The sequence below is a fragment of the Ambystoma mexicanum genome, chromosome 3q (genome assembly GCF_040938575.1).
Source record: "Ambystoma mexicanum isolate Mex_15411 chromosome 3q, UKY_AmexF1_1, whole genome shotgun sequence".
Lineage (NCBI taxonomy): Eukaryota > Metazoa > Chordata > Amphibia > Caudata > Ambystomatidae > Ambystoma > Ambystoma mexicanum.
The window spans coordinates 585,715,282-585,737,319 of NC_090926.1; the positions used below are offsets into that span (position 1 = coordinate 585,715,282).

Below are 22,038 nucleotides of genomic sequence, written 5' to 3' on the forward strand. Positions count from 1 at the left end.
TTTCAGGGAGGCAGGAAGGCTGTTCCAGAGGGAGGCCCCTGCTGCGGAGAGAGATCTACCCCCAGCTCGTTGCTTCAAGAAGCGGCTGACCATGAGGGAGTTGGAGACGGATGAGCGAAGGGCTCGTGAAGGAAGATATTTAGGAAGAGAGAGTTGAAGGTATTTAGGCCCCAGGCCCCAGAAGGCCTTGTGGACAATGCAGAGGGTTTTGAACTTAATCCTCGCAGCCACTGGGAGCCAGTGAAGAGATTTCAGTCCTGGAGAGATACGGTCCCTGGGCTTGAGGCCAAGGACAAGTCTCGCAGTTCTGTTCTGGATAAGTTGCAGAGGGCGGAGAGTGGAGGCAGGCAGATTAAGATAGAGGCTGTTACAGTAGTCCAGCCTTGAGAGAACCAGGGCTCGGGAGACAGTGAGCTTCTGGGGGAAGGAGAGGAAGGGAAGAATACCTCTGAGGAGGTGCAGCTGGTAGTGTGACTTCTTAGAGACGTCAGATATATGAGGAGAGAAGGAGAGTGTGGAGTCGAAGATGACCCCGAGGTTTTTAGCCTTGCAGGTAGGGGCAGGAAGGGGGCCAAGGGAGGCCGGCCAGAGAGCTGCAGGGAAGGAGGGAGTGGGTGTGCCATTCTATGTGTTTGTACGTTTTTGAATAAATCAATAATGGATCACCTCCCGGTATTCAATACTGGTATAATACATTGTTTTATGAAGCAAGAGAGAGAGCGAGAGAGAGAGAGAGAGGTAAATCAGAGGAGAATGGACCCAGGGTGCTAAGTCTTGACAGACCATTGGCACATGTTGCGTGGTTTATGCGGCTCAACACGTGTTTTTTTCAGCAAGTCCTGTGTGGGCTTGATATCAATGTACGGATTCCAGCAGACCTAGTCCAGGCTTGTTCCTGTGCGTTCTGTGACACTGGTATTGGGGCTATGGGCCATGGGTTGTTCTCTTTCTGGACTAGGGGGGTTAGCCTGTATCTGAGCAGTGGGGAGACCGAGATGGAGGAGTAGTAGGACCTGCCAACTTAGGCAGGTTGTAGGTGTGCCCAGCAACCATGTTACGCTGGCTAAACGTTAATTGAGAGTGTTTGCCAAATGAATACGGTGATCATGGCACCAAACTCTGAAGAGCAGCTTCATCATTTTTGATTTGGAATGCTGAAATTCAAGTTATGTTACATCTGACAATGGACTGGCAGTCAATTCCTGTGTATGATGGCTGCTGTACATAGGAAACATAGTTGCCACCTATTTGATTTTTATTAAGAACTTGGTTCCACAGATTAGCAGGACCCAATCTCCTGTTGCCATAAATTAGGTTGTTTATTCAGAGTTCATTATCTTCAGAATCAACTTCTCATGGAGATTTTTTTCATCAGGTTCTGAGAACATACTCTCTATGCAGCTGCTTAGCTCGGGCCAGTGTGGAGCAGGGACCTTGCCTACTGGAGCTCCTTCATGAAGAGTGCAGGGAATGAGGCACGTCAAAGGAGTTTTGCTGCCTGTCCAGTTCTTTTGCGACCCTACAACAGAGTGACAAGGTGGAGGGTCCACAAGTGCTCCATCAGGTAACTGCTCAATGCATGTGGTGTAATGCAGGCAATGACCACATTTGTGTGGTAAAATCTAGACATTTCCCCACCAGTGAAATCTGTAAAATTGCACCCATGTGGACTCCCTCATTTCTTTTTCCAGGAACATGGGATCAACTCTCTGAAAGATAGGGTCGTTTTTCAGGGCATTTGTACCAGAAGGGGCTCATTATGAGTGTTGTGCTATCTCTGCAGTTGATCTGTCGAGATACCACAGAACTGTAATACTGTTACTGCCACTTGGTCCAGCAGTATTACCGCCCGATTATAATACTGTTACCGCCACTTGGTCCAGCAGTATTACTCCCGGATTGTAAGTGGTGGTGGCGGTGTCCAATTTAATTGGAGTTCATATGACTTCATGGGGGCTTTCGGTGGAATTACTGGAGCAGGAATTCTGACTGTGATAATTCGCCAAAATTTGGCAGAAAGGTGGCAGATTTACCTCCAGTGCACATCTTTGGAGTTGAATACTCCAACTTGCCACCAAACTCATAGATGGGCGGTGCTTTAATGCAGCGTTATGCGGTATTACCACTGAATTTTACTGCCCTGCCCAACATAGAATGAGGCCTTAGAGGCAGAATACATGTGGATGTTCGTAATGGGTTGCCAACTGTGCGCACCCGGATAGACTGGGGTGGTACATTTCGCATTGGTGTTGCATCCCTCTCCTTGGAGCAATTGTCTCCTCCAAGTAATTCATTCTCCTCAGAAGACACCACCAGTGAGCCCGCCTGAATTGCCTCACAAGAGATTTGGGGGTAGAAATGTAATAATCGGTTCTTGACCCACTCTGATCTTGTCATTCTCCGACTTGTCCTCTTGGTCCTCATCAAACTCCTTCTGGGGGTAAAACTCGATCCCATTCACCTCTAGTTCCTTCCGCACCTGAGGAGGGAAAACGAAAGAGAAGGATGAGAGACCATCTAGCAGGACGCAGGCGCTAGAGGCCAAACCACGTGATAGAATGTTAGTCTGAATGCAAGGGTGGGAGGCCCGCCTGATGAAACAAGGGGCACGAATAAAGGGCTGAGAACCAAAGCAACACACTGCAGGTGTAATAGGCCAAGCCTAAGTGCATTTTTATATTATTGTCGTTTTTTTGCAGAGAAATAGCTGGTCATTTTGTAAAAATTGCAAATTGCATTCCAACCTTAGATCTCACATGCTGGTGGCTCCTTTGAATGCAAATTTCCGCATTTACAAAACAGAATGGGAAATGAAAAAGTTTAAACAGGAGAAATCACCTTTTACTCTTTCATTTTACTCTCTGTTTTGTACAGAGTGCAATTTACGCTTTGTAGCCAGCATTTAATGGGTCCCTATGAAATCTTACTGTTTTTAGCCTCTGCAAAGAAGCAGGCCGATTCCATAGGTGTAATGCCTGCATGGAAGTCTTGCTGACAGCGTGGCCAGGCTGCATGGGAGGGGAGGGCCATCGGGTCCTCTGTGGAGGCACTTGGTCAGGGTGCGAGCAGGTGAGTGTTTTTTACATTTTTATATAATGTGTCTGCATGGATAAAATAAAAACAATGACACGCTTGCACGTTCACCACGCGTCGCGACAGAGGAACGCTGATCCCTCGCCCCCCTCTTCTGTCAGTAAGAGGGTCTACGCTCCCAGCACAATAATGAGAGGCGGCAGAGCCAGACTTCGGACCCCTTGACGCTTCTCATTATTTTAGACTCTTATTTGCTCAGCCTCTTCTTTGTGCCTTGATGAACCCCATTGCCCTGCCTCTACCTGCCATGAACAGAGTAACTGGAGGCACCCAGGGGAGGATGGGCACATAAACACAGATCACTGCGCACTGCTGAAGAAGCAAGCACCTGATGCAACATCTTACTCCCCATTGAACACATTCATTTAAGACCCACATTCATTGGTTTGCATGGCGGAAGACCACTTAAAAATAACAAATTCTACATTGGGCAATGCATCTGTAGAGCGCTGCCAGTTGCCATGCGAACCAGAGACTGATCCAACACCCCATCTCTTTCTATTTTCTCAGTAGCAATGATTTCGGTGTTATGGTTGTGCTTTGCACCATCAAAATAAATTGCAAGACTGCATTGTCATCTCCCAAATGCCACTGGGCCTGCCAGCATCCATGTGACAGGCCAAACAGCGGACTGTCAATGCATACCTAATCTTTGGTCACATAAACTTCAACCACATTCATCCGATCTAGAGAGATCTGAACTGGCTTCCCCTAACAGCCTGCAATACATGGAAGGCATGTTGCATTAGCTTTAATCTTTACGTACCAGTAGGCCAGACTACATACGCAGCAGGGAAGTACGCCAATGAGCTCCATTGCACTACACTGGAACATTCCGGGCTGTTATGAGTTGCAACAGTTTGCAAGACACACACTCATTTCTTTGTTGGGAGCCAATTTATGAAGGTGTGAAATGCATCAAAAAGCCACTGCGCAGGAGAGGTGTGTACATGCCATCCTGTGAGTGGGGGATGTTTTAGGACAGGAATAGTAACGGAAACACACTGGAAATTGCCCCCACAGGGTTGCATTGCATTTTGAGAGTGCTGGGGCAGAAAATAAGCAACGGTAATGGCTTGCTTGGAGAAAGGACAGGTGAAAGGAGGGAAGGTTACAACCTACCACAAATGTTATTTTACTCTCTCCCATATGTGCATTATGAGCTATACAGCAGAAATGGAGTAGATGGGATGGAGGCTCCCTGCCTGCAACCGGCCAACCCAAGCCTGTGTCCAGCCCACAAATCCCTGCCTGAACCAATTGCTACACCCTGCCCTTCCTGCCTTCACCCCTCTCTTTCTGAACTTATTATTTTTTAATAATGTTTTTTGGTTTATCAGTAAAACCTTTTACATATTCACTCCTACTTACGTCACTCACCTTCCATACAAATAAACAATGCACCAATTCATGATAAAACACATTCCTACTCGGTCTGTTTCATTTCTTTCCAAACAGGTTCATCTCCCTCCTTTAAAACATCCTCCACACATTTCATTGCCGCTAGAACCAGGCTTATGTTTTCACCAATCAATAATCACTACCATCATTCCTCTGCTGTTAACAGATATATTTGCTTCACGTGCCCCTCAAGTTATCTGGTTCTTACTTCTGTCAAGGCCTTACAGGAGGTTATTAGATGGAAAAGTGACTGCGTTCTTAACGTCCACAGTATCTACATTTCGGGTTCCTTGCCAATTGCACATCTCGTGTCAGGAGAATATTCAAGTGACAACGCATGAGAAGATCTATATAATGGTCTTAAGGGAACTTTTGGAGATATGCCGGAGTTTGGTTTTAACCTTTTAGCTCACGGCTCAATGTAGGCCTCAGCCTATCCCTACTTCTTGTCTCCATGGTGACAATCGAATCCAGGTATTGCAGCTTTTTTTAACCTTTGTTGGATTGGCGATAAGCAGCTCCGTTGTGATGTTACACCCTCCAAGATAATTCTCACATTTATCCATCCAGAGTTTCAACCCCTTATCTGGAACGATTTTTTAATTCCACCTCATGATGTCAAACGGGGGGCGAGCTATCAGGGGTAATACATTTTCTATACAGAGATATGGATTTCCACATCCCATTGATTCAAGGGATTGCAACCTCAACTCGAATCGAATAGAAGATACTGGCAGCGAGTTGGGGAGCCTCAGGGCCTTACTCCAAAATAGCCCCTCCAATAAACCCCACACTTTCCATGACGGATTCAGCAAAGACTCAGCTCCATATGTCAGGATCTGCACCACCTTCTGTTTATAGAATGTGAGAAGTGGGAGGACTGAATAAATCCCATATCTTCTATGCAAGGCAGCTCCCTGAGCCACTAGTCTTCCCAACTTAACTCTTAGCATAGCATAGTGGTCTTTTTCATCCAGGTTTTTATTGACTACTATGCCCAAACAGGTTATAAAGTCCACCGTCTCCAGTTTTTCATCCTCCACCCTCTTCGAATATGCTCCCCTCTGTTTCCTCACGCCGATGACATAATGAGGACTTTAGATTTTTTCACATTCACTCACAGGCCATTCTCCTTCAAGTAGAGCATAAAAGTGCCAAGCCTGCACTGCAGTCCGATAGGTGTCTGGTCAATAAAGACCAAGTCATCGGCATACAGGATCCAGGGAATATCAACAGAGTTAATTTTAGGTGGGAAGGCCCAAATCATTATTTGAGACTCCATCAGATCTGACATGTAGAAGCTGAATAATAGGGGAAACAAGGCGCACCCCTGCTTCAACCCTTGATAAGTATACATTTTCCTTGACGGAGCCCCGCTGGTTGACAATCTCACCTGGATCGATGTATTAGTATATAGGGTTCGATCATGTCGGGAGGGGGCAGTCCCAATCCATCAGCTTGGACCACAGTCGTTCCCTACTAACCCTATCAAAGGCCTGTGCAAGGTCCATGAAGGTGAAGTAGATGTTAGTCTCGGCTTCCATGGACCTCAGCTTCAAAAGGTTCTGCACAAAAAGATTTAAGGAGGTGCCTATTCCCTTCACAAAACTCGTCTTTCTCGGATTGAGGCGGCCCAACCTCATCACCCATGCACTCAAGTCTCTCAGCAGAAGTGATGCAAATAGCTTGCCCAGGGTGTCCAGTAGAGCGATCGGATGATCGTTTTTTGGGTCGCCCTTCTTAAAGATCGTTACCACGACGGCTTCCCGCCATGTGGCCGGAATTTGCTTTGTCTCCATAACCTGTGTAAACAGCTTCACCACAAGTACCAGCAGACATCCATATTTCCCTTTAGCACATGTGTAGCCAAACCGTCTGGACCTGTAGCCCTCAATGGACTCAATTTTACAATCATTGCACTTGCATCTTCCTTGTCAAACCTAAAAGAACACCTATCTCCCACCATTCGACTACATCCACCCCCTATCACTCCTTTCAATGTGAACAAGTTTGTGTAGTGGTCCACCCATTGTTCTTCTGTAACTTGGCCCATCATGTGCGCTAACTGGAAATTACCCCCATTGTTTATGAGTTCCCACAGATTCCTTGTATTATTCTTGCACACTGCCCTCAGCATTAGCTCTGCATCCTGTTGCAGTCTTGCAGCTTTGGACGCACAGAGCCAATTGCGGTACATCTGCTTCCTGTTTTCTTATTTTAGCGTCAACACAGTCTGTTCTACTCCTTTTCAATTTCCTAATGTCAGATCTAAGCACTCTTCTCGCCAATACTAAATCGTGGTTGTAGACATGCATAGGTGCCAAAGTCACCTTACCATTCCGATCCCTCTCTTCCATAAATGCTTTGAGGATCCAAGCATAATCAGTCTTGCCTGGATTCTCAACTATGAAGCACTCACATTGGGTTGTCATTTTAGGGACATCATCTATTTTAATTCTGAGCCTATTTTCCCCCCATGTTAGTGCAACTGGGTTTGTGGCCGTCATTTTCCTTTCATGATATCTGACTGCCCAGCTGATTGCTAATAAATTTTGGTCACTTGAGGTCATTTCTAATACCTCAAACCTCTCCACTGCCACTGCAATATTTTCTGAGACAAAGTAATAGTCCAAATCACCACATATGATAATGTGGGGATTTTCCACAGCAATCAGGGCCTCGTCCAATAGCATGATTATTGCCTTAATGAAAGTCTCTTATGTGCACATGTTCATGCTCCAGTATAGGTTCATGAGAAAGGTTGTCATTCTCTGGTTAAGATTCTGCAGGCCCAACTTCAGCATCTGAACAAAGAGGTTAGGGTTGGATACACTTATTACCGGTATTGTACGTTTTTACCGTATCCAAAAGTTTGCATGGACAAAAAGACCTAAAAATGCTACCACCAAAGGTTCGAACACCAAAGGTTCGAACCTTTGGTGGTAGCATTGTAGGCTAGTATAAAAAAAAAAGACTGCGGGGGCTGCAGGGCGGTCCCCTGCAACACCCTGCTCACTATACTGTGTGGTACAGTGAGCGGGGTGTTGCGGGGGATACCCTCGCAGCACACCCGAAAAAAAAAAAAAAAACAGGGGCTGCTGGGGTTTCCCCCGCAACACTGCACAGTATAGTGAGCCGGGATTGCGGGGGAAACCCCTGCAGCCCCCGTAAAAAAAAAAGAAAAAAGAAAAGGACCCTGCAGCGCCAGTTCCCGATCACGGAAGTGAAAGGGAACTGGCACCGCAAGGACTCAGCATGAAGAAAAAGGTAAGTAGGGTATGTTTATGTTGGGGGTGTGGGTGGGGGTGTGGGTGGGTGGGGGGTTTCGTGGGTGTTTTGTGGGTATGGGTGGGGGTATGGGTATGTAGGGGTTGTGTACGTGTGTTCGCATGGGAAATGTGTGAACCTTTGGTGGTTTGCACATTTCTCCAGCATTGGATCTTTCATAGATTCAGATGCTTGAATATTCCCCGTCGTCAGACTGGGAATCCTCGGTGATAAATTTAATAATAAATTTTTTTTTTTTTTTTAAATATACACACATTGCTACCTAGCAGTGCATGTACATAGCCCATTATGGCCTATGAGTCATTTCATTGTGTAGTCCCTCCACCTCACTTTGGTCATTTATGGCCCCAGCCAATGAGGTGGCAGGGCTTAAGCTCCGCCCCCGGCAGCCATCTTTAGATTTTTCACCGCAGTCTAACAGACACAGGGAATCCTTAAGCTCTCTGAGCTTTTTCAAATTTTTTCTACTTTTGTGTGGAATATATTTGGTAAATATATTCCATTTTGTTCCCCTTCTCAGGGGCTTTGTTTCCAATTAACTTGGGAGACAAAACTTGTTGTTTTCCTCTCAAAATCGTCGATTGAACTTCTCTTCAGAAATGGAGGCACCTCAGGCTGTCAGGAAGCCTTCCCTGTTCAGGGACTGCACGAGGTGCAAAAAGAAATTGGCTTACAACAAAGACCCCCATGAGCATTGCATTTATTGTCTGTACCCACATGACATTAAAAAATGCGAGATTTGTAGAACCTTTTCCACCAAGACCCTTCATGACAGGCATAGAAGACTCCTTTCTTACCTGGAATCCAGGGATCAATCTTCGGACGAAGAGTCTGTCAGAACAGCTCCTGTCCAATCCAGCACTCCATCTGAGAGACAAACTTCAAAGAGAAGGGCCTCTTCAGTGGAAAGGAGTTCCTCTCCCAAGTCCAAAAAGAGGAAGCTGGAATTGATACCCTTTCTGCCTCCAGTTGACTTACCAAGCCAGAAAAAGTCAGCAAAATCTGCCTCCAGAGGTAAGGAGGAGTTTGCAAAAAACAGGGGGGGGGGGCAGTCGTCGGCGGGGAAACCGCCCAAGAATGAAGGGAAAGGTAAAGGCCCGTCATCGGCCATACCGTCGACGAAACCAACAACGACGACGACCACGCTTAAGACATCGTCGACAATAAGATCATCGTCATCGGACACGTCGACCGCCAAGCAATCGTCGACGAGCAAGAAACACCACTCGTCCACGAAGCATTCATCCATGACACAGTCGTCCACGGAACGCATTCCACATTCGTCAACGAAGCTCTCGTCGACGGCGAAGTCCTCGTCGACGGGAAAACCTCAGTCGTCGACGGCGAAGCCCTCGTCGACGGGAAAATCTCAGTCGTCGACGAAATCTCATACGGGATGCTTGTCGACGAAGATAGCATCTTCCATAACACCTTCAGCGGCACCACAAATTTCGGCAGTTACGGAGGAATTGCTGCCTTCCACATTTGAAACTCCTGTCATTGAAAGCAATGTCATTGAGAAGAATACTGAGACTGAACCACAGGTACAGCAATTTTCACCTTTGGGTCACATGGCAGAACTTCCGGATGTAATTCTTCAGGAAGAATTCTCTGATGCGGAAGTGATGGAAGAGTCCACCGGTCCCTTAACGAAACAATACAGCCCTCCTTGGCAACCGTCCACGGGAGAATCCGAATACCCTCATGACCCGATACTCATGTTATCCGTGCAGAGGATTGTAGAAGAATTTTACAGGCGGCAAAAGGAGAAGCAAATCCCGATTGATCCCATAGAATCAGGAATAATTCCTAGAGAGTCATCTCCGATTCCAGGCACATCTGGTTGTTCTCCTCACAGGAGTAGACCGCAAAAACGGATGAGATCACCGGAACCTGCTCGAAGACCAAGGAGCAGCACCCACAGTGCTTCACCTACAAGAGTCCCGTCGCCACAGTCATCGCACAGACCGCGATCTCCGGATGTGGACCCTACTATGGTACCGTCCACCATCTCGGTATCAGACTGGCAGGAGGATCCTTTTAGAGAATTCTCGGAACCAGAAAAAGGAGAAATAACACAGGAGCCAGACGCATCCAGTGAGTGGGATGACTACGTAGTCGAGAAGCCCAGGAGGAGAGACTCGCCGGGCAAGGCCTCACCGCCGGATGATCTCGTCTCTTTCCACACCATTATAGGTAAAGCCGCAGAATTGTTTAAAATTCAGGTTTCTTCTGAGGAAAGGAAATCAGTGCTCTATGAGCACAGGGACAAACGAAGGAGGACAGTGACCACAATTCCTCTCCTCGATACCATCTGGGATTCCGGATCCAAGATCCTATCCACACCCTTATCGACTCCGGCGCTGGTGTCCAGGCCAGAAAAGAAATATAAAGCTCCGGATTCGGCACCTCTTTGTTTGAGAGGTCATACGAAACCAGACTCGGTTATCACAGTGGCGGCCAGAAAGAAACTCGCCAACCCCTCCTCACCGTTGTCGGCACCACCGGATAAGGACGGACGTAAACTGGAAGCCATGGGCAGGAAAGTATCATCTTCTGCATCGCTTACAATCAGAGCGGGCAATGCGCTGGCCATGACCGCAAGGTTCGATCGCGAGCTTTGGCTCCGCATGTCTAAATTGGCGAAACAATTACCACCAGAGCTCCAGGAGGAGGCAAAATCGATAATCGCGGTTGGTGAAGCAACATCGGATCACATGATCGACGCAGCGGTTGATGTGGCCGAATCAGGCTTCAGGCAGATGGCGCACGGCACAGTGCTCAGAAGGCAGGCCTGGATGAAGGCTACTAACTTTAGACCTGAAGTCCAGGCGCAGATATTAGACATGCCGTTTGATGGACAAGATCTCTTTGGAAAGAAGATAGACGATCATTTGAAGGGAATCAAGACAGACACGGACACAGCCAGAGCCATCAGTTCTTTAAAGGACAAAAGTAAGGACCATCGGTCTTTTCGTCCCTTTAGAGGCTCATCTGCCAAGTTCAGAGGATACGGTCGTTCCTCGTATGGTCAAAAAGCGCAAGGCGGCACGTACCAAGACAATAAATATCAGTCATCCAACAGATACGCCTATAGAGGCAGACGTGGCTCCGCCCAAGGGAAGTCACAAGGCAAGCAAAACTGACGACCAATTTTTTTTTCCCCTCTTCCCCACACCCCGGTGGGGGGAAGGGTGAGCCAGTTATTCCAGCGCTGGCAATCAATTACATCGGACAAATGGGTGTTGCAGGTGATCAGAAAGGGTCACACCTTAGAATTTCTGGACCAACCTCCTTCCCTGCCTCCAACATCTCGCAGAGTGCATATGCTAAGACAGGTCATGTCCGAAGTGCAAAAACTGCTCCAGAAGGCAGCAGTAGAACCAGTTCCTTATTCTCAGAGGGGAAAAGGTTTCTACTCCCGATTCTTCCTCGTCAGAAAGAAAAACGGTCAATGGAGACCCATCTTGGACCTGAGGGCACTCAACAAATTTATCAAGCGCATAACATTCAAGATAGTAGCTTTACAAGGGGTGCTACCTTGGTTAAACAAGCACGACTTCTTAGCCACTTTAGACTTGGAGGACGCATACTTCCATATACCGATCCATCCAGCGCACAGGCAGTTCCTCAGGTTCACGGTGGGAGAGCTTCACTTTCAGTTTCAAGTGCTCCCGTTCGGGCTAAAATCGGCTCCGAGAGTTTTCACAAAATGCTTGGCGCCGGTAGCGGCAAGTCTCAGGAGGGCAGGAACGGACGTTTTTCCATACCTGGACGATTGGCTGATAAAGGCAAGTTCCGCTGCAAAGGCTCGCTCGGCAGTGTCGAGGACTGTCAACCTCCTAAAAGAGTTAGGTTTCTCCATAAACCAGACAAAGTCCTGCCCCGTTCCCAGCAAGGTAGCTCTCTTCCTGGGAGCCGAACTCGATACCAGCATTCCCAGAGTGAGGCCATCCGCAGAAAGAATAGCAGCGATTCTACGCTCAACTTCGAACTTCCTACAGAAAGAGACAACATCCGTACGCTCTTACAAATCCCTATTGGGCATGATGTCATCATGCATATTCCTCATACCGAACTGCAGGCTTCGCATGAGACCTGTGCAGGAAGCTCTGGACCACCAATGGAAACAAGCTTTCGGAGGCTGGGAAGACATTGTCCAGATTCCATCGACGTTGCACAAGGCCCTTCGATGGTGGAATGTTCCGAGGAATCTTCTGCAGGGGATGCCGTCTCAAGCACCGACATCGACACTTCTGCTGAGGACGGACGCTTCCTTATCAGGTTGGGGCGCTCATCTTGCGGACCTCCAAACCAAGGGCTCTTGGTCGACACAAGAGTCCCAGCTCCACATCAACGTGTTAGAGCTCAGGGCCGTAAGGTTGGCGCTGAAAGCCTTCCTACCGGTGATAGCTGGTCAAGTTCTTACAGTCCAGACAGACAACACAACCTCCACGCACTATACAAACAAGCAGGGAGGCACAAGGTCACAGATCCTGTCGCAAGAAGCCCAACAGCTTTGGGCATGGGCCTTGCACTACGGGGTGCAGATCAGGGCAGAGCATCTTCCAGGAGTGGACAATGTCCTAGCGGACAGGCTAAGCAGAGAATACACAGCGTCCCACGAGTGGGAGCTGGACGAAAAAGAAACCCAACGGATATTTGCCTTATGGGGCCATCCGCAGATCGACCTTTTTGCCACCAGGAACAACAAAAAATGCAAGAGATTTGCTTCAAGATACCCGGAGCACCAATCACTGGGAGACGCGTTCTCAGTGAATTGGTCGGGGAAGTTCCTCTATGCCTTCCCACCCATTCCCCTCATGTCGAGGGTATTCGCAGGGTAAAAGAACAGGATTGTTCTTTGATTCTAATTGCACCGGATTGGGCACGGTAAGTCTGGTACCCGACGCTGAGGCATCTATCCTGTCAACCCCCGATTCGTCTCAAGACACATCAATATCTACTGACACAACAGAACCGCAAGGTCCTCCACCACGACCCGAGGAGCCTGTCTCTCAAAGCATGGTTCCTGAGCAGCGCAAACTGATGCACCTAAAGTTACCATCAGAATGCTGGGATATCTTCAGGGCCGCTAGAGCCCCGTCCACGCAAGTCACCTACACCAGGAAATGGACCAGGTTTTCCAAATGGTGCGAGACCTCTGCAATCGATCCCCTCACGGCCTCGGTTAATCAGATTCTGCCCTACTTGTTGCACCTGGCTAAGTCAGGGCTCTCACTGTCCTCTATCAAGGTCCATCTGTCAGCCATAGTGGCTTACACAGTAACCGCGGAGACGCAAGCCTTACTTTCCTTACCAGCGGTTAAAATCTTCCTGAAAGGACTGATGCGTACTTATCCGCCTACACCTACACCAGTTCCGGACTGGAGCCTCAACACCGTCTTAACAGCCCTCATGCAACCTCCCTTCGAACCCATACACAGATGCGAAATGAAATTCTTGTCCTGGAAGACATCTTTCCTGATAGCCATCACATCAGCCAGAAGGATCAGTGAGTTACAAGCTTTGTCTTCTGAACCCCCGTTTACTTTGTTCCAGAAGGACCGCGTCATCTTAAGGCCTCACCCGAAGTTCCTCCCCAAGGTACTTTCGGAGATGTCGTTCACTCAGCGCATTGTTTTACCAACCTTTTTCCAGAATCACGCCTCTGAAGCGGAAAGAACATTACATTCCCTAGACCTTACTAGAGTGTAGAAGTTTTACTTGCAAAGAACCAAGGAGTTCCGCTCCTCAAACCAGCTATTCATTTCTTTCTCTGGCCGTACCAAGGGTCAGCATATATCTAAACAAAGTCTGGCACGCTGGGTATCGTCCTGCATCACCCACTGCCATCAGTTGAAAGGCGACCCTTTAACTAGACCGCCGTCTGCGCACTCCACCAGAGGAAGGGCGGCGTCAATAGCATTCCACGCAGGGGTGGCATTGAAGGACATATGCAGAGCCGCCACGTGGAGCACTCTGCATACTTTTGCCAAACACTACTGCCTGACTGAAGATACCAACAAAGAAGCTGCAGTTGGACAGGCAGTGCTCCGCCATCTCTTTGTATAAGGTAGGACCAGCCTCCTTTCCCACCTTTCCCGAAGTATGTAACCGTTGTGTTGCTGCATGGTAAAGGTTTGATCAGAAATATGTTTTTTCTGTATTTATGCATATATATATATATATAATGGTGGCATGTTTTAACTGCTTGGTATTCTATTCAAGCATCTGAATCTATGAAAGATCCAATGCTGGAGAAGTCTTAGTTACTTACCTGTAACTGTATTTCTCCAGCATTGGTATCTTTCATAGATTCACATGCGCCCGCCCGCCTCCCCTGAGAGGCTGCTTCTATGCTCGGCATCCATCATACTGTAATCTCTACGGTTCAAAATCTAAAGATGGCTGCCGGGGGCGGAGCTTAAGCCCTGCCACCTCATTGGCTGGGGCCATAAAGGACCAAAGTGAGGTGGAGGGACTACACAATGAAATGGCTCATAGGCCATAATGGGCTATGTACATGCACTGCTAGGTAGCAATGTGTGTATATTTAAAAAAAAAAATTATTATTAAATTTATCACCGAGGATTCCCAGTCTGACGACGGGGAATATTCAAGCATGTGAATCTATGAAAGATACCAATGCTGGAGAAATACAGTTACAGGTAAGTAACTAAGACTTCTTATGCAAACCTTCCGCACGCGGGAAAATCAGCCACGGTCGGATCACGTAGATCCCTTTCTACCATCAGACCTTTGTCAACTCTAATCAAAGTTAGCAGCCCTGAATATGGTCTCCCCACAAGTCCTTTACATGCCAGGTTCAAGTGTACCTTATATCCTTTGCATAAGAGTTTAGACCGCAGCCAAGTCTCTTGCAGACATATTATATCAAACTGATTTGAATCCAGGGATCCCTTTGAAAAAAGGGTCATAAAACCCCTTCATTACGAGCCCGGCGGTAAGTGAAAAACGATGCCGGTAAATGATTACCGGCATAGCTTACCGCTAGGTCCGATCATGACCCGTGAAAGTGCAATTAGTGGCATCGTAGTTAACGGTGCCGCTAACAGCACCAAGCTCGCGCGCATGCGACCTTCCACGCCGTAAGTACCGGCATCGCGCAAAGGTAGGCAAATCACGAGCCAAGCGGACATGCTCTTAACGCCATCGCGAAGGCCGTAAAGTACCTTACCACCATGGTGCTAATTCCGCCATCGCAAACCAACCGTAAATGGCCATGTGCAGTGTTCCCAGGTGCCACAGGTGCACAGAATCAGCACAGGTGGAGGCAATACAGATTCACCAAGTACAAAAATAGCACACCCCACCCCTTCCCACACCCAGTCACACTCCACAATGATTCCAATACGACTAGCAATGTTGGGGCTGGAGGACCTGATTGCAATGCAAGTGCTACAACTGCAACAACAACAACAACAACAACAACAGGCAGCACAGAGGAGACGCAGGAGGAGAAGGAGGGCAAGGCAGGGCCAGCAAGTCCCACCAGCACAGCCAGTGCCACCACGCAGACAGCCCCCAATCCCACGCATCCGAGACAATCCATTCAACCTCACCTCACTAGCCGGCATACCTGGTTGCATTGGTGCCATCGACTGCACCCATGTGGAATTGGTGTTCCCACATGCCATGGAGGTAGCGTACCGCAATCGTAAACTATTTCACTCAATCAACGTGCAAATGGTATGTGACTCCAACAGGATCATCACACATTGTTGTGCCCGATTCCCCGGATCAACCCATGATTCAATGGTCCTGCGTAACTCCACAATACCACGCTACATGGAGCGACATACAGGGCCAAGATCCTGGCTACTCCGTGAGTCTCATGTCATGGTGATTGACGTACCAATGCATACTTTACCTGGCTGAAAGGGGTGGGGGAATGATGCATACTTTACCTGGTTGAAAGGGGGGGGAATGATGCATACTTTATCTGGCTGAAAGCGGGGGGGAATGATGTATACTTTACCTGGCTGAAAGGGGGGAGGAGGGGAATGATGCATACTTTACCTGGCTGCGAGTACCAGAGGCAATGGAGCCAGCACATACCCTAAAACAGCCCAAACGTCAACTGACACCTGTACACATAATGCCCGATGTAAGCAGCCCTACCCTGTGAATGAAGGTGTGTCCCAACCATGACACAACCATCTGCAAGTGCATTGTACCTATTCAGACCACACTGACCTCAACGAAATGCACCTACATGCAATGACTTCAGCCAATACACGGCACCAAACACCATCAACTGAAAGGCCAGTCCCCCATAACTGCGCACAAAGGAGGCACATGACGGACAAAAACATTAATACACCACTACACAGACACCTAGGCCCAAAAAATGTGCCTATCAACATTAGTAGTGCTCAGTGGGGTCATCATGAGGCTGACAGCAATGTTGCCATGATGAGAGCATTGATATCACAGGACACCTGCCAGGTCACCAAAACAAACGCCATGAACGAACACAGTGGATGGGCACTCACAAGGCACTGGACCCCCCTGCATACATTGGTTGATGGCATGCAAAACAGTCCATGAGAGGAATACACATATACCGGTCACATAGTGTGAATCCATTTGTGCATGTAAAAGTGGTACAAAGTAACAGTTGAATGCATGCCATGGTGGCACGTCATGATTTGAGATTTGATGTCATGACTGACACATACATTGTTGCCCACATACAGGTGATGCAGGCTATCCCCTGAAGAGGTGGCTCCTTACACCAGTCCAGAACCCACAGAACCAGCACGAGGAGGACTTCAATCGTGCACATACACGAACCCGTGTGGTGATTGAGCAGGCATTTGGCCTATTGAAGGCACGGTTTCGCTGCCTCAGCAGGTCTGGTGGGGCACTCCTGTACCGCCATGAGAAGGTAGCAAAGATTGTCATGGCATGTGTCATGCTACACAATATGTGCATCAGACGGAATGTGCCCCTGACCCCTGACGCTGAACTGCAACCACCTGATTATGAGGATGAGGAGGGGTGGGGATGGGGCAGCACCTCAGGGAGGCAGCGATGCACAGGAGGGACGTGACATGCGTCGGACTCTGATCAACCAATGTTTCTAGCACACACGGATGGGGGGTGTCACATGGAGATGGCAATTGGGGCACTGTGTGTGTCTGGGATATGCACACTGTGGACTGTTCACCAATAAAGCACACATACGCAATGAGCAATGTCCACACATGTGATTTGTGATCAAGCAAAAATTGTATTGTAAATGTGAATTCAATTAACACCCACCCTCCCCCCTCCCCCCTCAACTCCCCAACACACCCACTCTCCCCTCCCCCTCAACTCCCCAACACACCCACTCCCCCCTCTCCCCTCAACTCCCCAACACACCCACTCCCCCTCCCCCCTCAACTCCCCAACACACCCACTCCCCCCTCCCCCCTCAACTCCCCAACACACCCACTCCCCCCTCCCCCCTCAACTCCCCACAAAAGTGTGTGGATGCCTGTGTTGAAGTGCCTAATGTGGAATTGTTCCACTGGGCGGCCTCTATTGGCAGCCCCCTCTGCCGGCCCCCGGGGCACCCCTGCCTGTACTCCGCAGGTTCCTGGCCGACCTGCGGACGGGGCTGCTTGGGGCAGAACTGGCAGCGGAGGAGGTACTCGGCTGCTCACTAGGACACATGTCCCTCATTGTCTGTACAAGCTCCGAGAGCACGTGCCGCACCATGGCAAGTTCGGCACAGATGTCCTTGGTGGAGGATTGTATGGCTGCCTTCACAGTCTCGGCACATTTTTGCATGTCAGCACTTGCACCTCCACATTCAGCCACATGCTGAGTGAGGAGTGAGGACAGTTGGTGTTGCCTTGTTAATATTTGGTCCAGCGACTGTTGGTATTTTTGGGCATTGGATGATGCCATTGGCACGTTCATTGGGCTACTCCCCTCCTCCACACCTTCCACTGAGCATGGAGTGGCTGGCCAGGAGTCATCAGGGGATAGCCCCTGTGTGTTATCAGCATGCAGGCTACATGGGGACAGGTAGGGGGAATGAGGGTGGGCAATGGGGGACATTCTATGACATCATCATCATTCCCCACATCATTTTCAGAGCAAGCTGCAATGGCAGCAGTCTCCCCAATCATACTGCTTCCTGCAGACACAGTCCCTTCAGTGGCCACCAGTTGTTGGATGTCTGTTGCTGGTGGTACCATGCTGCTTGCCTTGGTGCTTATCGTTGCCCTGGCCTGTGTTGTGGCAGTCGATTTTGGCTGCTGTGGTTTTTTTTTGGTCCAGCAGAGGTGGAGGGTTGGTGTGGTGTTGCTTCGGGCCTGGCCTTCTTGGCAGGTGTGGTGCCAGTCTCGTCCTCGCCTGGGTCCGAATGGGAGCCTGTGGTGGAGCAAAGGAGGGAAAGTGTTATTGATGGGTCTGCGGACATTGAGCAGGCATTGTGATGACTGCCATGATTTTGATGACTAGATGGTGCACTTTGGAGGGAGTGACATACAGGTTGTCTCCCTTTTGGGTAGGAGAAGCATGCAGGAATGTGGGTGCCTACAGTGAGAGTGTGCATACTGCATGTGTACAGGGTGTAGGTCAATGATGCCTGTTGGCAGTCTTCTGCTGATGTGTTGCGTTAACCATATTAGGCAACATTGTGCTTCCCATGAAACTGGACCTCAGGAAGTTTAGCATGGCTTAATTTGAGGCACCTACCTGCGTCACCTGATGTCGGGGCTCCTCTCTCCATTTCACCGACCCCCTCAATACTCTCGATGCCAATGGTTGTGGCACATATCTCCTCCCACAGCTCCATTTTAATTGGTGAGTCTGCTCCTCCACCAGTTGCCATGCCCAGGTTTCTGTTGGCAGACAGTATGCTCCTTACATGGAGCCGGAGGTCGTCCCACCTTTGTGGTGCGGGGTGTTGTTCCTACTGCACTGACCCGCTGTGCGACTAGGTCCCATATGGCCTTCTTCCGTGCTATTGCCGGTCTGGTCATTTCAGTGGAGAATACGATGTCCACGTTTTCCTGTAGGGTTTCCGCCAACATGGTGAGCTCTTCCCTACTGAAGCGCTCCTGCCGCAGCCGATCGCAAGATTCTTTGACAACTTTCGGCATTCTGACGATGGGTGGATGTGGGTGAAGGTTTGTGGTGGGTCTCGGGGTCAGATGTGCACTGGTTGTGGAGGATTGCAAGGGATTGTGTTTTTAAAGATGGCCGCCGTGCTCTTTCCTGTTCCGGTGCGATGGCGTAACTTCCGGATCCGCTTCTTTACGGTCACCGCTAATAGCGGTCACCGCTATTTGCGGTGATCGCTAATATCGGTGGGTAGGGTGGCGGTGGTGCAGCTTGCACGGCATACGATGCCGGTAGGTGACGTTTTTGGGACGTTAACGGCATGGCGCAGATTACATTACTGCCATGGCTCAATGCTTGTGCCCGAGAGGTCGTAATTTACCGCTTTTAACGGTTCCAGGCCAGCACGGACACGTTAGTTGCGCCATGCCGGTAATGTCCATTACTTAACGCCGGGGTCGTAATGAGGGCCCTTGTGTTCCAGGAGCCTACATGAAGAACTTCCTCCTTGCTCTCCTTATAGCTCTATTGTTGATGGGGCTCCACCAATGCTTCTGCCAGCCATGCCCAACTCTGAGACTTTCCCTCCTGCTGTTGGGGCTCCTGATGTTTTATTATGCTCCTCTTGTTTTGAGTTGATTTGTCAATAGTAAATTCAATGCCAGGAGAGGCTACCCTCCTAATCACTGCTGAGTCTCGTTGGGAAGGGTACATTCTTTAACATCACATTCCTTTGTCGTTAATTTTCCAATTTCACTTAACTCATATCCCAAAGCTGGTCGCTGAATTCCAGTAGGGCTGCTTTTATCAATGGTGATTCTAGGTGGAGAATTACCTAATCCATTCGACTTTCATTCACAAATTGGACTAACCGAATGTTCTCTGTTGTTATATATCGCATCTTTGGGATATGCTGCAAAAGCCTCACCATGTTCCAATGATTCAGAATGAAGCTGTCTTCTCAAGGGAGCAGTCTTTCTAGGCAGACTCTAATATCGGTGTTCCTACATTGGAGGCCCCATCTTCGTTCTTGGGCATCAACAGTTTGATTGCTCTGAGTAATTTTTGCAGATTTTATTTTGCTGTCGTCCATTAATCGGTGATCCCCTGTCAGGCCTCTCTCAGGACGATTCTTTTTTCTTCCAGTGTTCTAAAAGGTGCTTGAGTTGCCACCTTAGCCCCTGGTTTTTTCTTGGAGGAAAACGAGCTTGGCAGTTGGGGGGCAGGGCGTTTCGTTATTCAATTTACCTGTCGCTCAATTTCCACTCATTCAGAGTGACTTAGATTGTTCCATTCGTCATTCTCCTCCTCTCTTGCCATTGTTTTGATCAAATAACTAAGGCACAATTCCGAAATGGATTCTATGTCATCATTCTCTATCTCACGCCCAGGTTCTCTATTTATTGATGCTGATTTCTTCTCTGTGGCTACCCCCTGTGGTACTACCAATTCTCTCTTTGAGTGTTTCGATATCTGAGTCGAGTCAGACAGAGGAGGGATTATTATGTTCCTCATGAAGGCCCTCTACCCATTGTTAAATCCAGTAGGTCTTTTGACAGCTGCCCAGTTTTTCAGCTGACAAGCTTTCTCTGGACTGGGTAGGTTCTTCTCTATGACAGTGGCAATGGATCACTCAGTGCCTGACATGTTGCCACCCATTCTGCATCCTGGGTACTTAGACTTTCCAAAGCACAACAGTCCTTTTCACTCCAACTAGGCTCCCGTTGGCCAGCTACTACTTGCTCCTCAGCACTGAGGAGCCGATATATATTCCCTGGCTTTGACAACACTACACCCTCCAGCTAACCCCCTTTGCGGCTCTCACTGTTGTCCTTATCTCAGCTCCCATGAGGATGTTTTGGGGGTTTGAGGGTGACCGGGGCAGTGCTATTTTATACATAGCCTATACAACACAAGACTGACAGGTTTCAAAGCTGCAGGTAACTGGATACCAGTTTAGTCCTTATAAGTGATCATCAATGCAGTATAGACTAACAACCTTGTGTTTGGAGCATGTGTATCAAACACCAGTAAAATGATGGTGGGTTTAAAAAGGATTGAAAAATCCCTTCCAGCTGAATTGGGACAGTAGAATAATCAATTTGAGACAAATAGCACATGCCACAGCACTACCTAGTAGCCATCACTTAAGGTTCACCTGCGGTTCAGAACCACACGAGCAAGTATTAGGGGTATGCAAATTAGCCAACACTCAAAGCCTTAGGTCCATAAAACTCTATTTGTCTTACAGAGCAGTGCTATTTTATAGATAGCTTCTTCAACCCAAGACAGACAGTTCTTAAAGCTGCAGAAAACTGCGTACCAGTTTCACCTGTTTTGGGGATCATCAGTGCAGTGCAGTATAATGCAATAACCTTGTGATCAGAGCATTGGCCATGTGTAGCAATCACCAGGAAAAGTTATGATGGGATTTTAAATGCTTGAAGAAAACCCTTGCACTTGAAATGTGAAAGTAACATGAGCCATTTGAGCCAAATTCCACATGTCACACTACTAGCCATAAGCCATCACTGGAGAGTCACGTCCAGTTCAGGGCCATATGAGCAAAGCATTGTGGGTATGTAAATCAGCGCCAAATGCAAGCATTTAGGTCCAGAAAATCGTCTTTGTCTTATAGGGCAGTGCTATTTTATACATAGCTTGTTGAACCCAAGAGAAACAGTTCTAAAGGCTTCAGATAACTGCATACCTTCTTTTACCCTTGTTAGGAATCATTAGTGCAGTATAGGCTGACAGCTTTGTGGGTGGAACATTGGGGCCTGTGTAGCAAACACCAGAAAAGTTATGGTAGGTTTAAAAAGGCTTAAAAAACCTTCCATCTGAAGTGTAATAGTAGAATAAGTTATAAACAATGGCGACACTAGGTATCAGTATGCCTTTCAATGATGATGAAGTGCCAGAACGTCGATGCTTTAATTATATTTTCAAACCCCACACTGAACAGCCAGAAAAGTGCAATTTTATGGGAGATGCTGACATCCACTGCCGATACAGGTTGCCATTTCAAAGCACAAATATATTTACTGTTATTCAGCATGTACTTTACAGCACTACCAATCCAAACATCCAGAAAGTGTTAAGCATAATACAGCTGCAAATGCTGTGGTACAAAAATGAGCATAATATGACTGATTCAGAGAAGTGGACGGT

At 48.2% G+C, this 22,038-nt stretch overlaps 1 protein-coding gene across 2 annotated transcripts in view; it reads right to left on the bottom strand.

Annotated features, from left to right (window-relative positions):
* Positions 1-22,038, bottom strand: part of SEPTIN3 (septin 3) — a 133,205-nt gene that overhangs the window by 21,624 nt on the left and 89,543 nt on the right. For both annotated transcript variants that reach the window (XM_069654393.1, XM_069654392.1), the window contains exon 7: positions 2,384-2,479. In XM_069654393.1, the coding sequence (XP_069510494.1) occupies positions 2,384-2,479 (96 nt within the window). The remainder of the gene's footprint in view (positions 1-2,383; positions 2,480-22,038) is intronic.